Source organism: Epinephelus lanceolatus, chromosome 20 (genome assembly GCF_041903045.1).
Source record: "Epinephelus lanceolatus isolate andai-2023 chromosome 20, ASM4190304v1, whole genome shotgun sequence".
Taxonomy (NCBI): domain Eukaryota; kingdom Metazoa; phylum Chordata; class Actinopteri; order Perciformes; family Serranidae; genus Epinephelus; species Epinephelus lanceolatus.
Window position 1 is genome coordinate 21,097,056 of NC_135753.1, and position 17,582 is coordinate 21,114,637.

Sequence of the window (17,582 nt, forward strand, 5' to 3'; positions counted from 1 at the left end):
AAAAAAAAATGTTCAAGTTAAAGTACCTCAAACTAGTACCTACAGTACTTGTGAATAATATTATGTTAATATTGTTTTGAATGGTTACTTAGTCGCACAAAACAAGACATTAAAATACCTCAGCTGCTGTGATGGACATTACTATTTTACAGGCTAATATTTCATTAACATTTATATTATCTGACATTTTGACAATAACAATTGTCAAAGAAAATAAATAGCAGACCCATCAATAATGACAATTATCATATGCATCTGTAATATATTGTACCTTAAAAATGTCAGAACAGGTAATGAAGTACTGATTCTGGCAAGAAATCTTGTTTATTAAAATTACAATATGCTAAAAATGTACAAAACAGGAACCGATTTTAAACAAGAGATTGCTTGCAGAAGTGTTTTTAAGTAAGAATAGATGAACAAAAATATGCACACAGATGCGAGTGATGGCAACACTGTACCTTACACCCAGTTATTTACTTGGTTCAGTGTAGAAAAAGAAAGCACATAAAACTGTGATTACACATGAACAGGTGAGTAAAGAAAATTAATCAAGTATATTAAATATGTCGTCTGAAGAAAGGCACACCATCAGCAGTATCTCTGTATACCAGATTTGGCTCATATACAGTATTCTAAAATATATACATATATTTTTTATTTGCAATTTGTAAATTTAATGTCGCAGTTTACATACACAAAAAAGGATGAATTACTATGATTACAAAAGAGAGTCTCTGATCCTTTCAATTTTATTGGAAAAAATAAAAATCCCAAAATATATTTAAACAGGCCAAATCTACAAGGCACTTGTGCAAAAATTAAAATATGTGCAAAACTGTAAAGAGAGAAAATTGTTCTTTTAAATAACTGATTCACTTCCCTGAAATAAAACGCAAATAAAAGTATTTCCAAAAGTTCATCTGGTGTGGCACAAGGCTCATAAGAACATAAGACGACACATAGGTAAAGAGTTTTCTAAAATCCAATGCCGCTATTTAAGTAAAGAGTGAAAAAGAAGCCAGCCAAGGGAGCTGACAATAGCACCCTAAAGAAATCTAAACCTGCTGCTCCGTGTGCAGCCGACTGATGTAACTCTGTCCCTGCAGCAGTCAGTCCAAAGGTTTAAAAACATCCTGGCACCTGATGCCCCGCCACAGGCTTTGGGACGTGTAACCCGTGGCAACACACGGCATGTCAGGGGTCTGGGGACGCGTCTACATGGCAATGTCACTGGATACCAGAGATTTCCTCAGAGGCAGCTCACTGCTGCAGTCCTGTTTTCCCTCCACAGGGCTGGAGACAGGCACTGTGTAGTCTCCAGTGTGAAGCATCACTGTGGTGCTGCTGTGCGATTGGCCAACGCAAAGTTCTGCTGCAGCACCAGCAGGGAGCTGCGGAGCTGTGAGGAGAAGAAGAAATGAGTCAGCAGCTAGAAAACCTGATTTAGGTGTTAAAAAAAGTGTTAAAAACTAGGTGTGAATTTATGTGATGGACACCTGCTGGTTGTTAAATTCTGCTTTCTAATTATGTGTCAAAAATCTATGATGAACTACATTACTTTGCACAAAGCACTGCAGAGTCATGGCCACACTGGAGCTACAGTACAATCAGACCTTTCATGTATACAGTGCATTCCCAGCTCATCCTACCTGTTCTAAAAGTTTGATGGAGTCCTGTAGTACAGTTTTTAGCAGCTGTACATCCTCTGGGCTCCTGAACCCTGGTCCCTGTCTGGGCTCATATTCAGAGGCCAAGCTGCCAACAGAAAGAAAGCAAAATTCATTACATTGTCTTTTCATGTCCCCACTAACACTGAGAAAACACCTGTCTGTTTCTCTAAATTTTACAGTAGGAAATATGTTCCTTATGAAATATGTGTCCTTGTTGAGTTAAAACTCCGGGGCACATTATTAAGAAAGGAAAGATCATCATTAAAATAGAACCATCTGAAAGTTAAGATGGCAGCTGGAGCTTGAGTTTCATTTTCACTTTTCTGCAGAGCTATCACATCAGTGCACCACTAAGCTGGCTCATTAACTCCTAACATGCACTAGACTAGACTTTGAAAATACCTTTAAAAGACAAAAGTCTTGTACACCCTCTCTCATCTGAAGACACTATAACATTTTTCAAAGACCAGGGATCTTACAAGGTCACTATTAGATTCCTTTCATTTCTCATCCTGCTCCTGGTGAAAAATATTGCACCAAACTCCCTTTAATAAATAGGACACATTAACAATTCCTTGTGTGTCCTCAAACACACATAAGTCTGGAAACACAGGATAAAATGTGTCACATGTTGACAGTATTCTTGTCAATTCAGCATCACTATAATCCATAAAGATAAACTATATTTGCATACAAACTTAACACTTTGGCTTTGTTGCCTAAACTCCCCACTAGCCTTTGTTGGTTAGCTGTGATATTACGTTGGACCATTTTAAAAAATTTGGATTTCTGAGTAAAATAAGTGCCAGCTGATGATTAGACACCCGTTTTCATTTTATTAAGGCTTAAAGTTATGCATAATTAAGTGCATCATGCATCAGAGCCACCCCTCATTCCTCCACAACACCAAATATGGTCACTAATGGTTCCACAAAAACAAAGATGGCGACGGCCGAACTCGAAGCTTCAAAGAGAAGACAAACCAATGTGTGACGTCACGGTAGCTTTGTCATTATTGTTACAGTCTGTGGCTGCAATATTAATGTCGTGAACACATGAATGCATCAATAATTATTATACAATAATGTACTATATGATATTCTGAAATGAGCCATTCTGCATAATGAGTACTTTTACCTTGGATATGCTGTATGTCTTTATGCCAACATTGTTTTTGTACTTTTACTTATGTAAGGTTTTCAATGCAAGATTTTAAGCCTACTTTACACAAGAGTATTTTTACAGTGTGGTATAAGTAGGGCCTATAAAGTTCTGAGTGCTAATAATGCATCATAATTTATAAGTTAATTATATTTTGCATTATCTGAATCTCCAAAGTAACTAAGGTTAAAGAAAAAATTAAGTAAGGTGCAATATTTGCCTCCATGATGTAATGGAGTAGCAGTAGCCTATGAAGTAGCATGAAATTGAAATAGCCTACTGTAATGTAAAGTACAAGTACCTCAAAATTCTACTTAGGTACAGGTACTATTATTAAAGTTATGAAATGAAAATGGATTGGTAGGGTCGTAACCTAGCAACAGCAGCAGTTGTTTGTAAGAGACCAGACTGTTATGACTCAGTTTTTACTGTTTAGTCACCTCTGAGGACATTTCTCTGGAGAAAAGGTTTCTGTGTTTAGCACCATGTCAAAGCAGACGGATGGACAGAGGCAGCAGCTGGATGCAGTCACTGAAGAGATATTTGGGCTGGTTGACAGAACACTGATGGATTATGAGGAGGAGTTATCTCGTTTAAAAGAAGAACGATACAAACTTCTGGATGCTGTTTCCAACACCAAAGTTCAATCAGGTTTGTACAGTTTTAGTGTCACTCTCAGTCTTCATATTCATTTCATGGGTTTTAATCTCAGTCGCATTTTTTTTTCTTACACTCCCTAAGGGAACTCTGTCTTTCACATTATTGTTTATCTCTTTTCTTATTCTTCTGCAAAAATGGCTGTAAACTAATAGTATTTCAAACTTCTTGTTGTGTGTGTTTCAGTGTTCCCTGCAGATGCTCTCCCTGAGGTGAGCCCCAGTCTGGACCAGGCGGACCCAGAGCACCCACACATTAAAGAAAAACAGGATGACCTCTGGACCAGTCTGGCGGGAGATCAGCCTCGAGGACTGGAGGAGGCTGATATCACCAAGAGTGAAGATGATGAAGAAAGCCAAACTGAGGAGAGCACAGAGGCTGCAGCCAGCAGCTCAGCTCAACAGATGGAAACAGAGGCAGCCAGCAGCTCAGACTCACATCGACCATCATCATCTATCACAGGACAGAAACCATGGCGCTGCAGCGTTTGTGAAATTAGATTCAGCTACAAGAGCCTTCTGCAGAGACACATGAGAGTCCGTACGGGACGGAAACCATTTGGTTGTAGCGTTTGTGAGAAACGATTTCTCTGCAAGAAGAGAAAAACCACTTGGTTGTAGCATTTGTGAGAAAAGACTGAAGATGCACACGAGAGTGCATACAGGAGCGAAACCATTTGGTTGCAGTTCGGGGTGGGAATCTCTGGGCACCTCATAATTCAGTTCTGATTCAGAGGGCTGCGATGCGACAATAAAAAGATTATCGATGCATCAAAAAAAAAAAAAAAAAATATAATATATATATATATATATATATATATATATATATATATATATATATATATATATATTCTGTGCATGATTTATTTTTCTCAGTGTGTGACTACTTTCCATTTTTAAAACATAGCATATTTGTGATGATACTGCTCGTAAACTGCGGTCAGACTGTCAAACTAGGCAGCACTAATCAAATATATAGATTCTGTGACTGCATTGGCTATTTCTCACCTCAAACGTCTTCAGAAACATATTTTAGTGTACTGTTTAGCTGTAAAATGAGAACATGGCAGCCGGGTCACAGACTTTGATTTTACAACTAAACAGTACACTAAAATATGTTTCTAAAAATAATTGAGGTGAGAAATATGTAATAACAGAATCTTGATTCATATTTGATCACCACCACCTAGCGTGATGTCACCCATTGGTTTGTGGACTCCTGTTTTGAAGCCTTAAGTTCGGCATTACGACCATCACCATCACTGTTTTTTGGAGCCAGGAGAGCGAGGGGTGGATCTACTGAGAAGATGAGGACATAGCCTTAATGGACTATGTTCCATTAAAATCCTATATTATAAATTATAACCTGGTGCCTGAATTTTGTGTTTTCCTTTCAATAAATAAAGACGTTTCTACCATAAACTGGTCCAAACAATTGACCAGAATGCAAAAAAATTAAGTTTTTGTAAACAAAACCCATGCCCTTGGCAAAATATGATGTTCACATGTGCTACATAAAGCCAGCAGAAGGCAGGCAGAAAGCAAGAAGGAAGGAAATGTAAGAGGAGGGCTAAGTGTGGAGGAGCACAGATGCAAGTCACTTACATAACCACCGTTACTGAGGCTGACAAACCAGCAGTTTAAACACTGAGTCATTAGAATAAGAGCTCTCTTGTATGTGGGCTGCTGAGACGCCACAGACATAATAAAAAATGGAGGAAGACTAACCCCTTTCCCCTCTCCACCCACACTGAGACTTCTGCTTTCTGAGTGATTGTGGCAACTATATGGTTACTGTCTGTGATAGATGATGAGTCAAGGGGGAAGATCAGATGGAATATGCATACGCAAAACAGACAGAGAGTTATCTAACCTGGCCTCACTCCTCTCCCTCAGCTGATGCTTTGTGCTCAGGTACATGCGGTGGGCCACATCCTCCATGGCCCACAACTTGAAAAACAGACCCAGATTCATCACCGTCAGAATCAGCAAACTGAAAGAGACAGAGGGGGCCGGGTTTAATGTGACTTCTGGTGCATACAGTGACAACTTTAGATGGATGACTCTCCTTAACAACACAAAATACAGGCATTATTTTCATTTATACACCATACACATCAAACTGTTTCACAAGTGTGTTTCCAGGTTGTTAACTTACATCACACTCATTCCAGCCACTATCGTCGTGGTGTTCCATCTGTGTGGTCCGTTCATTTCTATGGGACCTGAAATGCAGTAGGATGGATCATTTAATTAATTATATATTTAAAGAAAAAACAAAACCTGGCTTACAGTCGTTAATATGAGGACATTTTGCACTGGTTTGCGACATTTTCCTGGATATTTCCTCCCAATAATGTGCAACATCTTGCAACATCCTGAGATGCAGTATAAACGTTGCAGTTTTGTGGGTGTGTCAAGAGTGCAACTCAGTAAGACAATAACCTAACTCTACACGTCTATAGAGCTGTGTCTGTTATCTGGCATACAGTTTGCACAACTAACATTTGCTTTCAATGCTCTACAGTTGCTACGACCGCAGTAAGAAATTCTCAACAGTGCAGAGCAACTGAATGTCTGATGCACAACAGTCACCATTTGAACATTTTGGTACTTTTTTGAAAATGCTAATTTATACAATGTTAAATGCCATAGGCTGGTGCTAATAATGTTAGCATGTTGTATTTGTTTGGAAAACGTGTTTAGTATAAGACAGTTGTTTTGTCAGTGAACCTTGTGAGTTGTAACAGAGCTCAATTTTGTAACGTTACCTTTGCTAAATGTTGCTGTTGTCCCTGGCTTCATATGAGTAGAGGAAAAGTCTGCTAGCCACTAGCTAATTTATACAATGTAAAATGCCATAGGCTTGTGCTAAAAGCATTAGCACGTTGTATTTGTGGGGAAAATGTGTCCAGATAAAGACAAGTGCTTTGTCTGTGAATGCTGCGAGTTATAGTGAAGCTGATTTGTGTACTTGTGTTTGAAATTGTCGCTATTAAGCCATGTTTAATGTGTGTTTTAATCAACTAAACTTTACAGCACCAATGCCTACATGTGTTTTGGAAACAGCTGGCCTGCCAATCCATCTACCAGCACCTCTAATGTTCACTGACACAATATGTCTTGTTAATAATCTACTATTTCTTGGAGGGGCACAGTGTGTTCCTAGCGACCAGAAAGTTGATACTTCAAGCACATATACTCCCACAAAGCCACAACTTGTCATCTTTATACAACCAACCTGTAAATTAGTGAGTTTAAGTGGTGCTGGTGGCCAAGCTAGCCATTTCCCCTGCTACCAAGCTTTATGCTAAGCTAAGTTAACGGTTTACTGGCTGTAGCTTCATGTCTAACAGACAGACATAAGCGTGGTATTGATCTTCTCAGCAAACCCATTCCTTTAAAGTCATTAGAAACAGTTAACATCATGTACCCATGTTGCCATCTCTGTGCTGTTCAGGGTCTTGCCCGTACTGCTTGTTGGGCTTCATGTGCTCTGGCAGAGTCCGGCTGTAAGTCCGCCTCCTCCTCCGAAGCCCACCCGACTTCCCAGAGTCCCCACCTTCTTGATTCATCTCTGCTTCCTCCTCCAGCAGTTCCATCTCTGTACAGTGTCAACACAGGGCCACAAAGAGTCAAATATGGGGCAGAATGAGAACGGTTAGGACAGAAAAAACACCATGTGTTTTAAGTGTCCGAGTATTTAGACACTGATTGATTAAACAAGTACTGCTAAAAACAAGAAAGACATTTAAGCATAGTGTACCTAAAATGGCTGATAGCTTCAGGCTGGTGCAGGCTAGACTGCACGTTATATTCCTTTTCTCATAAAGGCAGCTGTAATATTATTCACTGCTGCAGAGCCTGATGTGTGCCGGTGGAAACAGCTGATATCAGATCAGAGATAATTGTTGGTGCAACAACAGTCATCTGAGGCTCAATATCAGCAAAATCAAAGAGCTTGTGGTGGCCTATCAGAGGAACAGGATAGAGGTTGTAACCATGACAGCTGACAATGCTTCAAATAATAATGTTGCTGCAATAAGCTACATATTCTAAAACTTACTGCTTGACACACTCATTCCACCCGGCAGCTCAGAAGATCTACACAATCAGCACAGTTTCAAGATGGACACCCAAAATTAGTGTCACAAATTCAGTATCTGACCAAATGTCTCACCTTCTGTTCCTGAGTTATGACCCAAAATGGCCAGAGAAGTGTTTCTGCAGAACATTATGATGTCACAGTGACACTGACCTTTGACCATTTGGATGGGAAATGTCATCACTTCATTATTTTTTATCCTATTAGACATTTGTGTGAATATTTCCATAGCTGACCTTGACCTTTGACCACCAAAATCTAATCAGTTCATCCTTGAGTCCAAGTTGACATTTGTGCCAAATATTAAGAAATGCCCTTATGCAATTCCCGAGATACCGCGTTCACAAGAATGGTACGGACAGACAACCCCAAAACACAATGCCTCCGGCCACCGCTGTCGCCAACATTGAGGCATAATAAAACCACAAGTTGAGAAAAGGCAACAGGGACAGCTTTCCACTTACCGAGCTGTCTGAAGTAATCTTCTATGCCGCTCCAGGAGTTTTTGGTGATGAAGGACTTGATCAGGCCCCACGGCTGCTTCTTGTATTTCACGTCAGTGTAGACCCTGGCAGCACAACAAACTCTGTAAACTGCAGTCACTTAAAAAAAAATGTACAAGTCACATTATGGTAATAATATCTTACCTTAGTCGACACTTGCGCTTCGAGTTTCTTATGATGTAGTACCGGTTTTGCGTGTAGAAGTAGTCGTGATAGGGAACGTCATGAGTGTAAACCTCGGACTCTACGTGGTAATACTGACCATCCCTGGATTCTTTGTACAGCGTCTGGGAGATAATGGGAGTACAAATATGTGTTTGTTTATCCATTCAGGCGTTCACACATTATTCACACACGGATGTAAACAAACCTGGTTCTCTGTGGCGGTGGAGAACTTGCCAATCAGAGGGTTGCTGATGGTTATTGTGTAGTTCAGACTCCTCTTCATGTTTCCCGAGGCGTCTTTTTGCCATGCAGTAGAGCTGGCATCTGAGAACACAAAAGGACAACTTGAATGGTACACGTGGAAGCTTTTATTGGCGAGTACTGGTGGATTAATCAGTTTCAGGGATGGCTGAAAATAATTCTATTTCTTTTTTTGACAGGGATCATACAGACAAGCGTTGTTGCCAGCCGTTTGTACGTGGTATTCTGCGTTTGCAGCACCATCCTGCATCACTCTGATGGGGTTTATTTCACAGTATTAACCTGCTCACTGTATATTATTCCTTACATAAGCAATGCAACAGATTTAATGTGTATAGAGCTCCTGCTTATGCCTTAAAATCTAAATTAAAACAGGTTCAACACTTACTGGTCGTCTTCCTGATGTTCATGAACCTGCGGATGAAGCTGGAGTCGGTGAAGAGCAGCTCAAACATCTTGCTGGCGCTGATGTGGAACACCTTGTTCAGATAAAGTCGACCCTGCACCTGGGACAAACCCACCCGCTCCTCCACTGATGAGGCAAAAAGTTCAGAGAAAAGAAATATTAAACCACAAAAATATATCACATAAAATCAAGCAATCTCCAGCCTCCTCTTACCATCCTCGATGCTTTCTGAACCGCTCTGCTCGGACGCTTCGTTCTCATTGGCGTTGAGGTCAAGAGAGAGTGAGGAGCGCTTGGAGACCCGTTCTGGAGCAAGACGGTCCAGCGAAGGAACTGGGCTGCGCCTCTGAGACGGGGTGCTGCGAGAGTCATCCTGCTGGAAGGCGATACAAAACAAACAATGAGGTGTGAAAAGATTAAGACATTCATACACAGACGAAACAATGATGAAAACAAAAGTAATACCGCATTGGGAGGGCTCTGTGAGCTGACGGGGGAAGGCAAGTCCTCCCCTTGAGGAGTGGAAGCCTCTAAAGGCACATGCTCCATCCCATTGAGGCGAAGGGAATGAGGGCGCTCAAGTCTCCCTATACCACCATCATCACCACCAGGCCTCACTGTCAGGCTGCAGACAAACAGGTAGTGTTAAATTACAGCGCACTGTGACTGTGTGAAAGGTGCAGGTGGAAGCTCGCTCACCTGGTCGGCGTGCTTGATTCTGCTGATAGCTGTAAACTCTCCATCTCTTCATGGCTCAGGCCCAGGTCATACCCATAATGCTGTTTAACCATCTGCCACAACTCCAAGCTGGTCAGAGGCTGAATGTGTGGTAGAAACAGAGATCACAAAGACATGGAAACATCAACTGAGGCAATGTCTTGCTCTTGCCCTATAAGAACTAAGCTTTGACAGACAGAAAGCACAATATGAACAATAAACTCAAGGTGACTCAGAGTTTGGAGTAGTTTGTGGTAACCTAGGGACATCCAGCCTCCACACAGTATAATTTACAGTCTTATCTCCATAGGTGACAAACAACCTGCAAACCTTATTGTCTCTGTGACCGCTGGGATATTCAGATTACATTTCTGTGTTGACAACCAGGAGAAGCTCACTCTCACAAAATTACAAAACCAAGATATGCTGCTCCATATGGCACAGTGATTAAAAAAAAAACGTCTCTATCACTGTAGGCGTGTTTAATCCGACGGGAAATAAACGCGTATTTCCATATGGAGCCGCACTAGCGCGTCTAACACCGAGAGAAAGTTTCAGATTCACTCACACAGACTTTACTTACTTGTCAGAGGACATTTCCCCCGCGGCTGTGAGCTTCAGCAGGCTGTCACACGGTGATCTGGAACCTGGACGCACATTCAGGAAGTCCCCGGAGCGAGCGCAGGGGCGTAAAGACGCGCCGCCCAGATTGACACCGCGATAAAAAGGTAAATAAAAGCTCGTCCTACCTGTCGAAAGTCCGGTTCACCGCCAGTTCGCACGGCCAGACAAGTTCCTTTGTTTAGAAGCGACTCCGTTAATAGTTTGAGCTTCGACACAAGCGGAGCGTCAAGTGCGCTCTGTGCGGTGAAAGGCAGCATGTAAATCAGCCCTCATGGCCACACCTGGAGAGGTCAATGAACTCTAGTGATGTATTTATATACAGGTGTTTGTGCTGCAGGTCCCGGCAGACTCACACCCCCGTGGGTACAGGCTGCCATAGTGCCTGTCTATAAGAGGAGTCTAGTGTAAGCATTGCTGCCTGCTTTCTCCTCCTAAAAACACATTAATGTGTTCATACTGCCAATGCTCTGTATCAGGGATTCTCAACTTGCTTTGCAAAGGGGTTACTTTTGCAGAAAAACAAGAGACCAGGGGCGAGTAAATAAATAATATTTAACCATACAAATATAAAAATGAATTGCCTGTTAAACTTTGTAAGGTTTGCTGCCGTGTTTGGTTCGGTTCAATTGAACTCAAGTTCATTTGCCCCCTAAGTGCGGTTCATTTGGGCAGGTGTGAACACAGCAATTGCACTCGGGTGCGCACCGAAACAACCGGACCGAGACCTTCTTGAAGAGGTGGTCTCGGTCTGGTTACAAACAAACTCTGGTGTAGTTTATTTGTGGTGAGAACTTGTTATGACCTGGATCTGAACCAACTGCAGTCACATGACACATTGTTTGGGTTAAACATGAGCATGTTACAGTCCTGGAGGATTATTAATGTGCACCTCCTCCTGTACTGCCTTAATATGCACATTCAGCACATCCAATGCATCAAAACATTGTTTTCTAGTTGGAGCCGTGCCTCATTTTCAAACTGTATGGTTTGACTAAAATGAACAATGACAGCAATATAGTCCACGATGAGCAGCGCTAAAATCAGCCTGCGTAGTTGTCCCTCCATTGTGACATTAGAAAGTGTTGCATTTATCTTGCAAGTGTACTCTTCTTCAACGTTTTGTTTACTTCCTGGATTTTTCTAAGGAGAACACAAACCAACTCTTGGCAATTATCTTTGTAACAACATTAGTCCCTGATTCAAACCAAAGCAAGCGAACTCTAGGTCTGAAAGCACCCTTACTGGCAAGGGCTCAAGCCTGGGCCCACTGAGATTAATGGTTATCCAGCAAGTTTTAAGTGATAATGGTGTCTGCCGGCATTGATTTATTTCTATCAAGTTCCTAATCCTTATTTGGTGAGTCACTTTCTCAATAGATTTTACTTCTTGAATCATACCTTTCCATTTCATTATATCTGGGGGTTCGTTTGTATTCCACTCTTTGGTGATCTGTTTCAGTGCTGTGATTCTCAAGATTGTAAGTAGGTATTTTTCATCTTGACTGAGAGTAGCTGGAGGTTTTCCCAAAATGATTGGCTCTGCTTTTAAATACACTTTACTGTACTTGTCACATTCACCCTCACATACACATTCATACACTACCACAGAAGCTGCCAACTGCTACTCAGTTAAACATTCACACACACTCCACATAGTATCCTGTCCAAAGATACTTCAACATGCAGACTGGACGAGTCAATCTTCCCATCAGTGGACAATCCTCTCTAGCTCCTGAATCACAGCCAATGTATGCAAAGATGTGGGTGAACACAAATATGGTGGCTCAGCTGTTTAGTTTCAACCACATTCCTGACATGCATATAGCTTAATCATGCCAAACACAACACGTCATTATGTGAAACAATAAACAAAAGCTTGTATCTGTTGGCCTCATGATTAAACTCTGCTGTGCCGCTGTGTGCAGATCTTCCCCCTCAGTGCAATAACAGAGCAGCACTGATAACCTCAAAGGGAAGACAAGGGCAGTGTATGTACTCTGGACCGATTAGATAAGTGCTGCATAATGGGGTAAAGTCACAGAGCTGTAGTCACAGCTGTCGAGTCATTGGACGGCAGCAAAGTCTGTGTGACAACGGTGATACATGTGAAATGACTGCAGGTATGTGGACACACGTGACTGATGGTCTGAAACAGGGACTATTGTTGAACCTGCATGAACAGCGGTTACTCCCACATGGAGTATGAAAATCTCACTGATCAGTGTCTGTAGATAGGAGACTGTATTAATAGCAGTTCAGTGGAGCAGAGCTTTACCTTGTTCAGCAGCGTGTTTTGCCACATGCGGAAAACACCCAGGTAACTCTTCTCTCTTGCCGAGAAGGATGTGAAGAAGAACTGCAGGTGAAGACAGAAAGACAGAAACAGTGATTGATGATGTGTTTATGACACAGGGAACAAACTCTGCTCTCTTCTGTTCTGACACATTATACCTTCTCTGTGCTCGTGCAGATCTGGATGGCGTTGGGTATCAGCCGAGCTGTTTTCTCTCTGGTCACAGTCACGATGTCTTTAAGAGTCAGTGTGATCTATAAAACAGGTGAAAGGTTACAGTGGTTAAAGCACTTATCAAAGAGTGCTATAAAGAAAAAAACCATTATGTTGTCAGATAGATAGAGTTCCTTTGTGACGATGTGTTATGACTTTGAGTAACTCTCCCAAGAGGAGGCATGAACTCACAGCTCAGCAGCATCGTGGCATTATCATATGGTCGACTGCAGTTACTGTATCTTCCTTGTTCTTCCTGTTATAGCTCAGCTGTTGTTCATCTGTTGCACATGATTGCAAACTAGAATTCCTCGCTGACACTAAAATAGGATATTTATCTTGTGGTTTGTATGGCTGAAGTTCACACAGGAGATCGGCACACTGTCGGCTCCAACTAAATAGTTTATATCTCTTTTCCTTTAAGGCAACATTTTGATCTCAAGATCTTCCTCAGGCAAATGTAAAAGAGAAAACGGGTATTTCTTGTCGAGGCAGCAATCAACTCAATTACGGTCTCTTTGAACCGGAGTATTTTTGCCTGGATGTGCACACACTTTTAGTCTAGTGCTGCTGAAAACATTCAAAATGTACATTTCTTTGTGTGTGTTAAAGTCGCCTTTTGAGGGAATAACACAAAAAACACAACAAAAGGAGGGGCAGAAATGCAGTTGTTTTAATCTAGTGTTCTAGAGCAGATTTTTCCTTTAAGGTTCGGCACACTATTTATCTTTTCTCCCACTTTTAAAAGGCAAGTAAAGTGTTAACAGTGTGAAATAGTCAGCTATTATTTAAAGATAATAAACCAACATTATTGAGATGTACTTTAAAGAAGAAGCATGCATATGTCACCTATAAGAAAATATACTCCTGCACTTTATTTTGTTGCTTTGTCCACACATTTGCAGTGACATGAATGTGAACCCTTTGTGCTCCTAGACCAGGGGTAGGCAACCTGTGGTTCTGGAGCCACATGCAGGTCTTAAGCCCTTCTCCAGCGGATTTAAAAAATAAAATCATATGGAAATGAGTAGTGTTTGTCTTGCAGCTCCAGACAGATTTTATTTTGATAGTAAAGGTTGCTGACCCCTGTCCTACACTATACACTCTCCCCTCTTCTGTCTGTTCTCTACTTTCTCATTACCTTTGTACCCCGAAACACATTGCTGTAGAAGCAGAGCCAGTTCTCTGCGAGGTAGAGGCGTCCCTGAAGGAGGATGTCCCGCTGAAGGGCACATGGGTAGTCTGAGGAGAAATATATAAAGGGTTGCTGAAGCAGGTACATCATCCATACAAATGAGTGTGCCTGAGGTGTTCTGTGATACTGTATTTATAAAACAGGCCACTGTGGTGAGAGACGTACTGTGATTCACCTTCTCCAGAGATTTTTAACATTTATCTTAGACTTTAGTCAAGTTGTGGTTTCCAGAGTCGCTGTCGGTGTCATGCAAAGTTACAGTGCAGGATCAAACATGATCATTTTCTGTTTGAAGCAACAGTGTAGCTATAAAACAAGTAGTCTTGGGTTTTAATATTTTCTGAATAGTGTGTAAGTTTGGTTAAAATATTGGCCTGTGACCTCTCACTGATTGAACGATAGGAGGTTCTTATTTGACCAGAGACCATGACTGCACTGAATACCAGAGTATTTTGTAATTTCATGGCATAAAATATGGTGTGCAGATTTTTAAAAATGGAAATTTGAATTACTGGATCTCTGTAAGAATATAATTAACTCATTTAAGTGTAATAAAATAAATATCTGTATCATGGAACAAGCAGTCTTTGTCACTCACCCACTATGAGCTTCTCTGACTCCGGCAGTTCTTTGAACAACTTCTTAAATTCATCAAACCTCTGTTTGTAGGTTGGCAGAGGAGTCTGTGGCGCAGCAAGACACTGTCCCTGAGGGTCAGAGTTCTGGTGGAGGACATGTGAACATTACTGAGACATTACTAAGATATAGCATATTTGTTCTGTCAAATGATAAGATGTGTATAATTCTGAGGGTAAAAGAAGTAGACAGACAGATAGAGCAAGACAGAGACATGAGCAACATCTCCTGTGAGTCTGCGCAGATGATAAACAGCATTACGAGCCTGCTGGGCTTTGCATCAGAGAGGCAACAGCAATCCCACTTGTGTGAGGTGACACATAGTGTAATGAGTGTGACCCACAAGAGGGCAGTCACAGGTTTTCCATGTCACAGATAATTAGAGGTTATACTAGAAGTGCATGATTTTAGTGAATTGTATGAAAGAAGTCTAAATGTCATATACAAGCAGCAGGAGCTTTATGTTAACTGGGACAGTGCAGGGGCGGAGCAGGGGGGTGGCTTCAGGTGCCCCAGCTCTGAATGTTTTCTAAAAAGCCCTGAATCTTTTAGGTTTTTAAAATACCTTCAACTTTGTCATTCAGATAATAATAATATATGCCCATGTTGTTTATCCTGCTGTGCCACCCACTGAACAAATCTAATATGACTGAGTGAATGTTGTTCTGTTGGCCTTATCATCCAGTTCAGACTATTTACACCACATTTCAGCAATTACCCACGGGATCATTAAAGTTCTGTCTTATCTTATTTTGGCATTGTCGGCATAGGCGTAGATTTTGGGTGGACGCAGAGGACACTTCCCTCAATTAGAACATGTGAATTTGCCCCACCCAATAAAATCATTGAAGTAGAAGAGGACAAGTATTTTGTCAAAATTAAAGATATTTGTACCATATATTGATGCAGAAAATGCACAAAATGGTGCATAAAAGAAATCAGAATGCAGATAAATTGAGTTTTTGATGCTCAATCTATTTGGCAAGGGACACCCAAATCCCTTGAAACAAAGCACACACCCTTAATTGTTGGGGATACTTGTTTTTCAATTACAGATTTTTATGGGATAGATTTAAATATAGCAGACTTGTTAGCTAATCATGAATTCCGTGAACCCTACTCCAGCGTAGTTTTGCCTCCTTTAGATGGCAGGAGTGAAACTTAGTCCAGCACACAACCGACCTTCGATTTTGAAATGTGGTTGAAATTATGTCAGTTGTTGTTTCAACATTTAACAACATTGAATCAATGTTTAATTCTGATGGTTGTTAAAAAGTTAACAAAAATTCTTATAAATCAGGACTGAAATTTCAGAAAGATCTGTTTCAGCGTTGAAACAATTTTGAAACTACGTTTAAAGTTTATGAAACAACATGAGGAAATCAATGCAGATTCATCTTTCAGAATCAAAACATAACTTAAGAGTGATTCAACCACTTGTGATGCTGATTCAGCAGTGGAAGGGATTTGTTTTGTTTTGTTTTCAGAATGACAGTTGAATAACACTTAAGGCCAAAACACACCGGCGGTGTCATACGACGGCGGCGTCATTGACGCGAGTCAAGTGCTGCCTCCAACACACACAAAAAGCGTCGCACTGCAGGGCGTCAACCAAATTTCTATTGCACACTCCAGTCCGCTAAGCTGGGAAGTACAAAATAGTGCTTTTTCAAGGGCGGCGACACTGGAAAAATAGGACAATAGTGTGAAGTGCCGCTGCGTGGCACGTCGACGTGCGTCGAGCCGCCGCCGGTGTGGGTTTGTAAATAGAAAATAATGGGGGCGGCTGTTTTGACGCGCGTCGTACACCGCCGGTGTGTTTTGGCCTTTGGATACAACATAGAATATAGGCTCAACAGGATGATTTTTTTCCATGTTTTTCCCAAATGATGTCCAGATTTTTAGGCTGTCTATCATCTCAACAGGCCTGAAAATACTGCATATAGTGTCTGTAAATGAGGGAGCATGCCCCTGGTTCCCCCCTAGGCTTAGGTGAGCCCTGACTGTGTACAATGTCTGGCTGCGCTCCTGGAACAGTGTAGTGTCTGGTTGTTGTTACCTTACCTGTTCTTCATCAGAGCTCCATGTAAACTCATCTGAAACATCATCAGTGCCCACTGCTGACCGGTTGGATACCTGGTCCATCTGCTCTGCTGCTGCGCTGCTCAAATAAAGAGATGTGCTTCTGTGAAACTTCTTTAACCCTCCTGTAGATTGATGTTACACACATTTCAGACACACTGGGGGGAAAATATACAACTTGTGTGGGTCTGCAGAGGGTTAAACTAGAACATGATGTGAGACTCGGCGGTAAATGTCATGAAAAAAAGATCCAGCAGCAACACAAGGAAAGTCATTATCACTGCAACAGAACTGGTTTGACCAGGAGGGTTAAGCTGGAGAAGTGCAGTCATGCCAATGAACAGAAACCTTTGTGCACGTATGAGTCTCTTTTATTAAGTGGTAGAATATCCTTTAAAGAGCGAAGCTGTGTCGCAAAATTGAATTATTTAAAACACTTGCACACAATGACAGCGACCTGATGCCACCATATCACCCCCCACCCCCACCTCCCTGCTTTCAGATTGTCTTGGTTGATAGGATCAGTCGACATAGATGTCAAGTCTTGTCACACAAAATCACGCTGATAAAAAGTGACTCTCAGATCTGTAAAGCCGACAAACATGCGTCTGAATACTTTTACGCACAGCGCCATGAGCGCAGAGGCGTGCTGAGTCTTTAACATGTCTCCACATGCGGGCTGTGTGAGACAAACCTGTTGTTGTCTGTCACTTACCTGGCACGGAGTGGACCCAGGGTTTCGGCTCTGCTGTCACTGCGACCGAGTTGAAAAAGCCAAGTTAACGCCGGTTAGTTTGTCCCTCACAGCTCTGAGGCTCTGCGCATGACTTCAAATGTGCATCTTGTTACAGGTGCATCTCATCCAGCTAGGGGCACATACCTTAAGGAGTTGT

The 17,582-nt window shown here is 41.5% G+C and overlaps 1 protein-coding gene across 4 annotated transcripts; it reads right to left on the reverse strand.

Moving 5' to 3' along the window:
* Positions 1–452: 452 nt before the first annotated feature.
* Positions 453–17,546, reverse strand: gramd1c (GRAM domain containing 1c). 4 transcript variants are annotated; one of them, XM_078162499.1, is made up of 18 exons: positions 17,405–17,546; positions 16,672–16,768; positions 14,570–14,693; positions 13,918–14,018; positions 12,722–12,817; positions 12,546–12,626; positions 9,630–9,748; positions 9,396–9,555; positions 9,144–9,303; positions 8,913–9,056; positions 8,469–8,587; positions 8,243–8,385; positions 8,060–8,163; positions 6,924–7,094; positions 5,649–5,715; positions 5,364–5,483; positions 1,653–1,758; positions 453–1,402 (listed from the first exon to the last, which is right to left on the reverse strand). In XM_078162499.1, exons 2-18 carry the CDS (start codon positions 16,750–16,752, stop codon positions 1,334–1,336), a joined length of 1,965 nt encoding a protein of 654 aa, XP_078018625.1. In that variant the 5' UTR covers positions 16,753–16,768; positions 17,405–17,546; the 3' UTR covers positions 453–1,333. The 4 variants fall into 4 exon arrangements, with proteins under 4 accessions (XP_078018625.1, XP_033494108.1, XP_078018624.1 ...); XM_033638217.2 differs by having other exon boundaries at positions 9,144–9,306; positions 17,405–17,545; XM_078162498.1 differs by lacking the exon at positions 17,405–17,546 and having other exon boundaries at positions 9,144–9,306; positions 16,672–16,784.
* Between the last annotated feature and the right edge of the window lie 36 nt (positions 17,547–17,582).

Bases quoted from the DNA above. Each gene is read 5' to 3' on its own strand.
- gramd1c (XM_033638217.2), bottom strand. From the start codon at position 16,752: ATGGACCAGGTATCCAACCGGTCAGCAGTGGGCACTGATGATGTTTCA. The intron at 12,818-13,917 runs GTAATGAGAAAG...CCTGTTTTATAG, and splicing joins ATGTGTTTCGGGGTACAAAG to ATCACACTGACTCTTAAAGA. The intron at 5,484-5,648 runs GTAAGTTAACAA...TGTCTCTTTCAG, and splicing joins GTGGCTGGAATGAGTGTGAT to TTTGCTGATTCTGACGGTGA.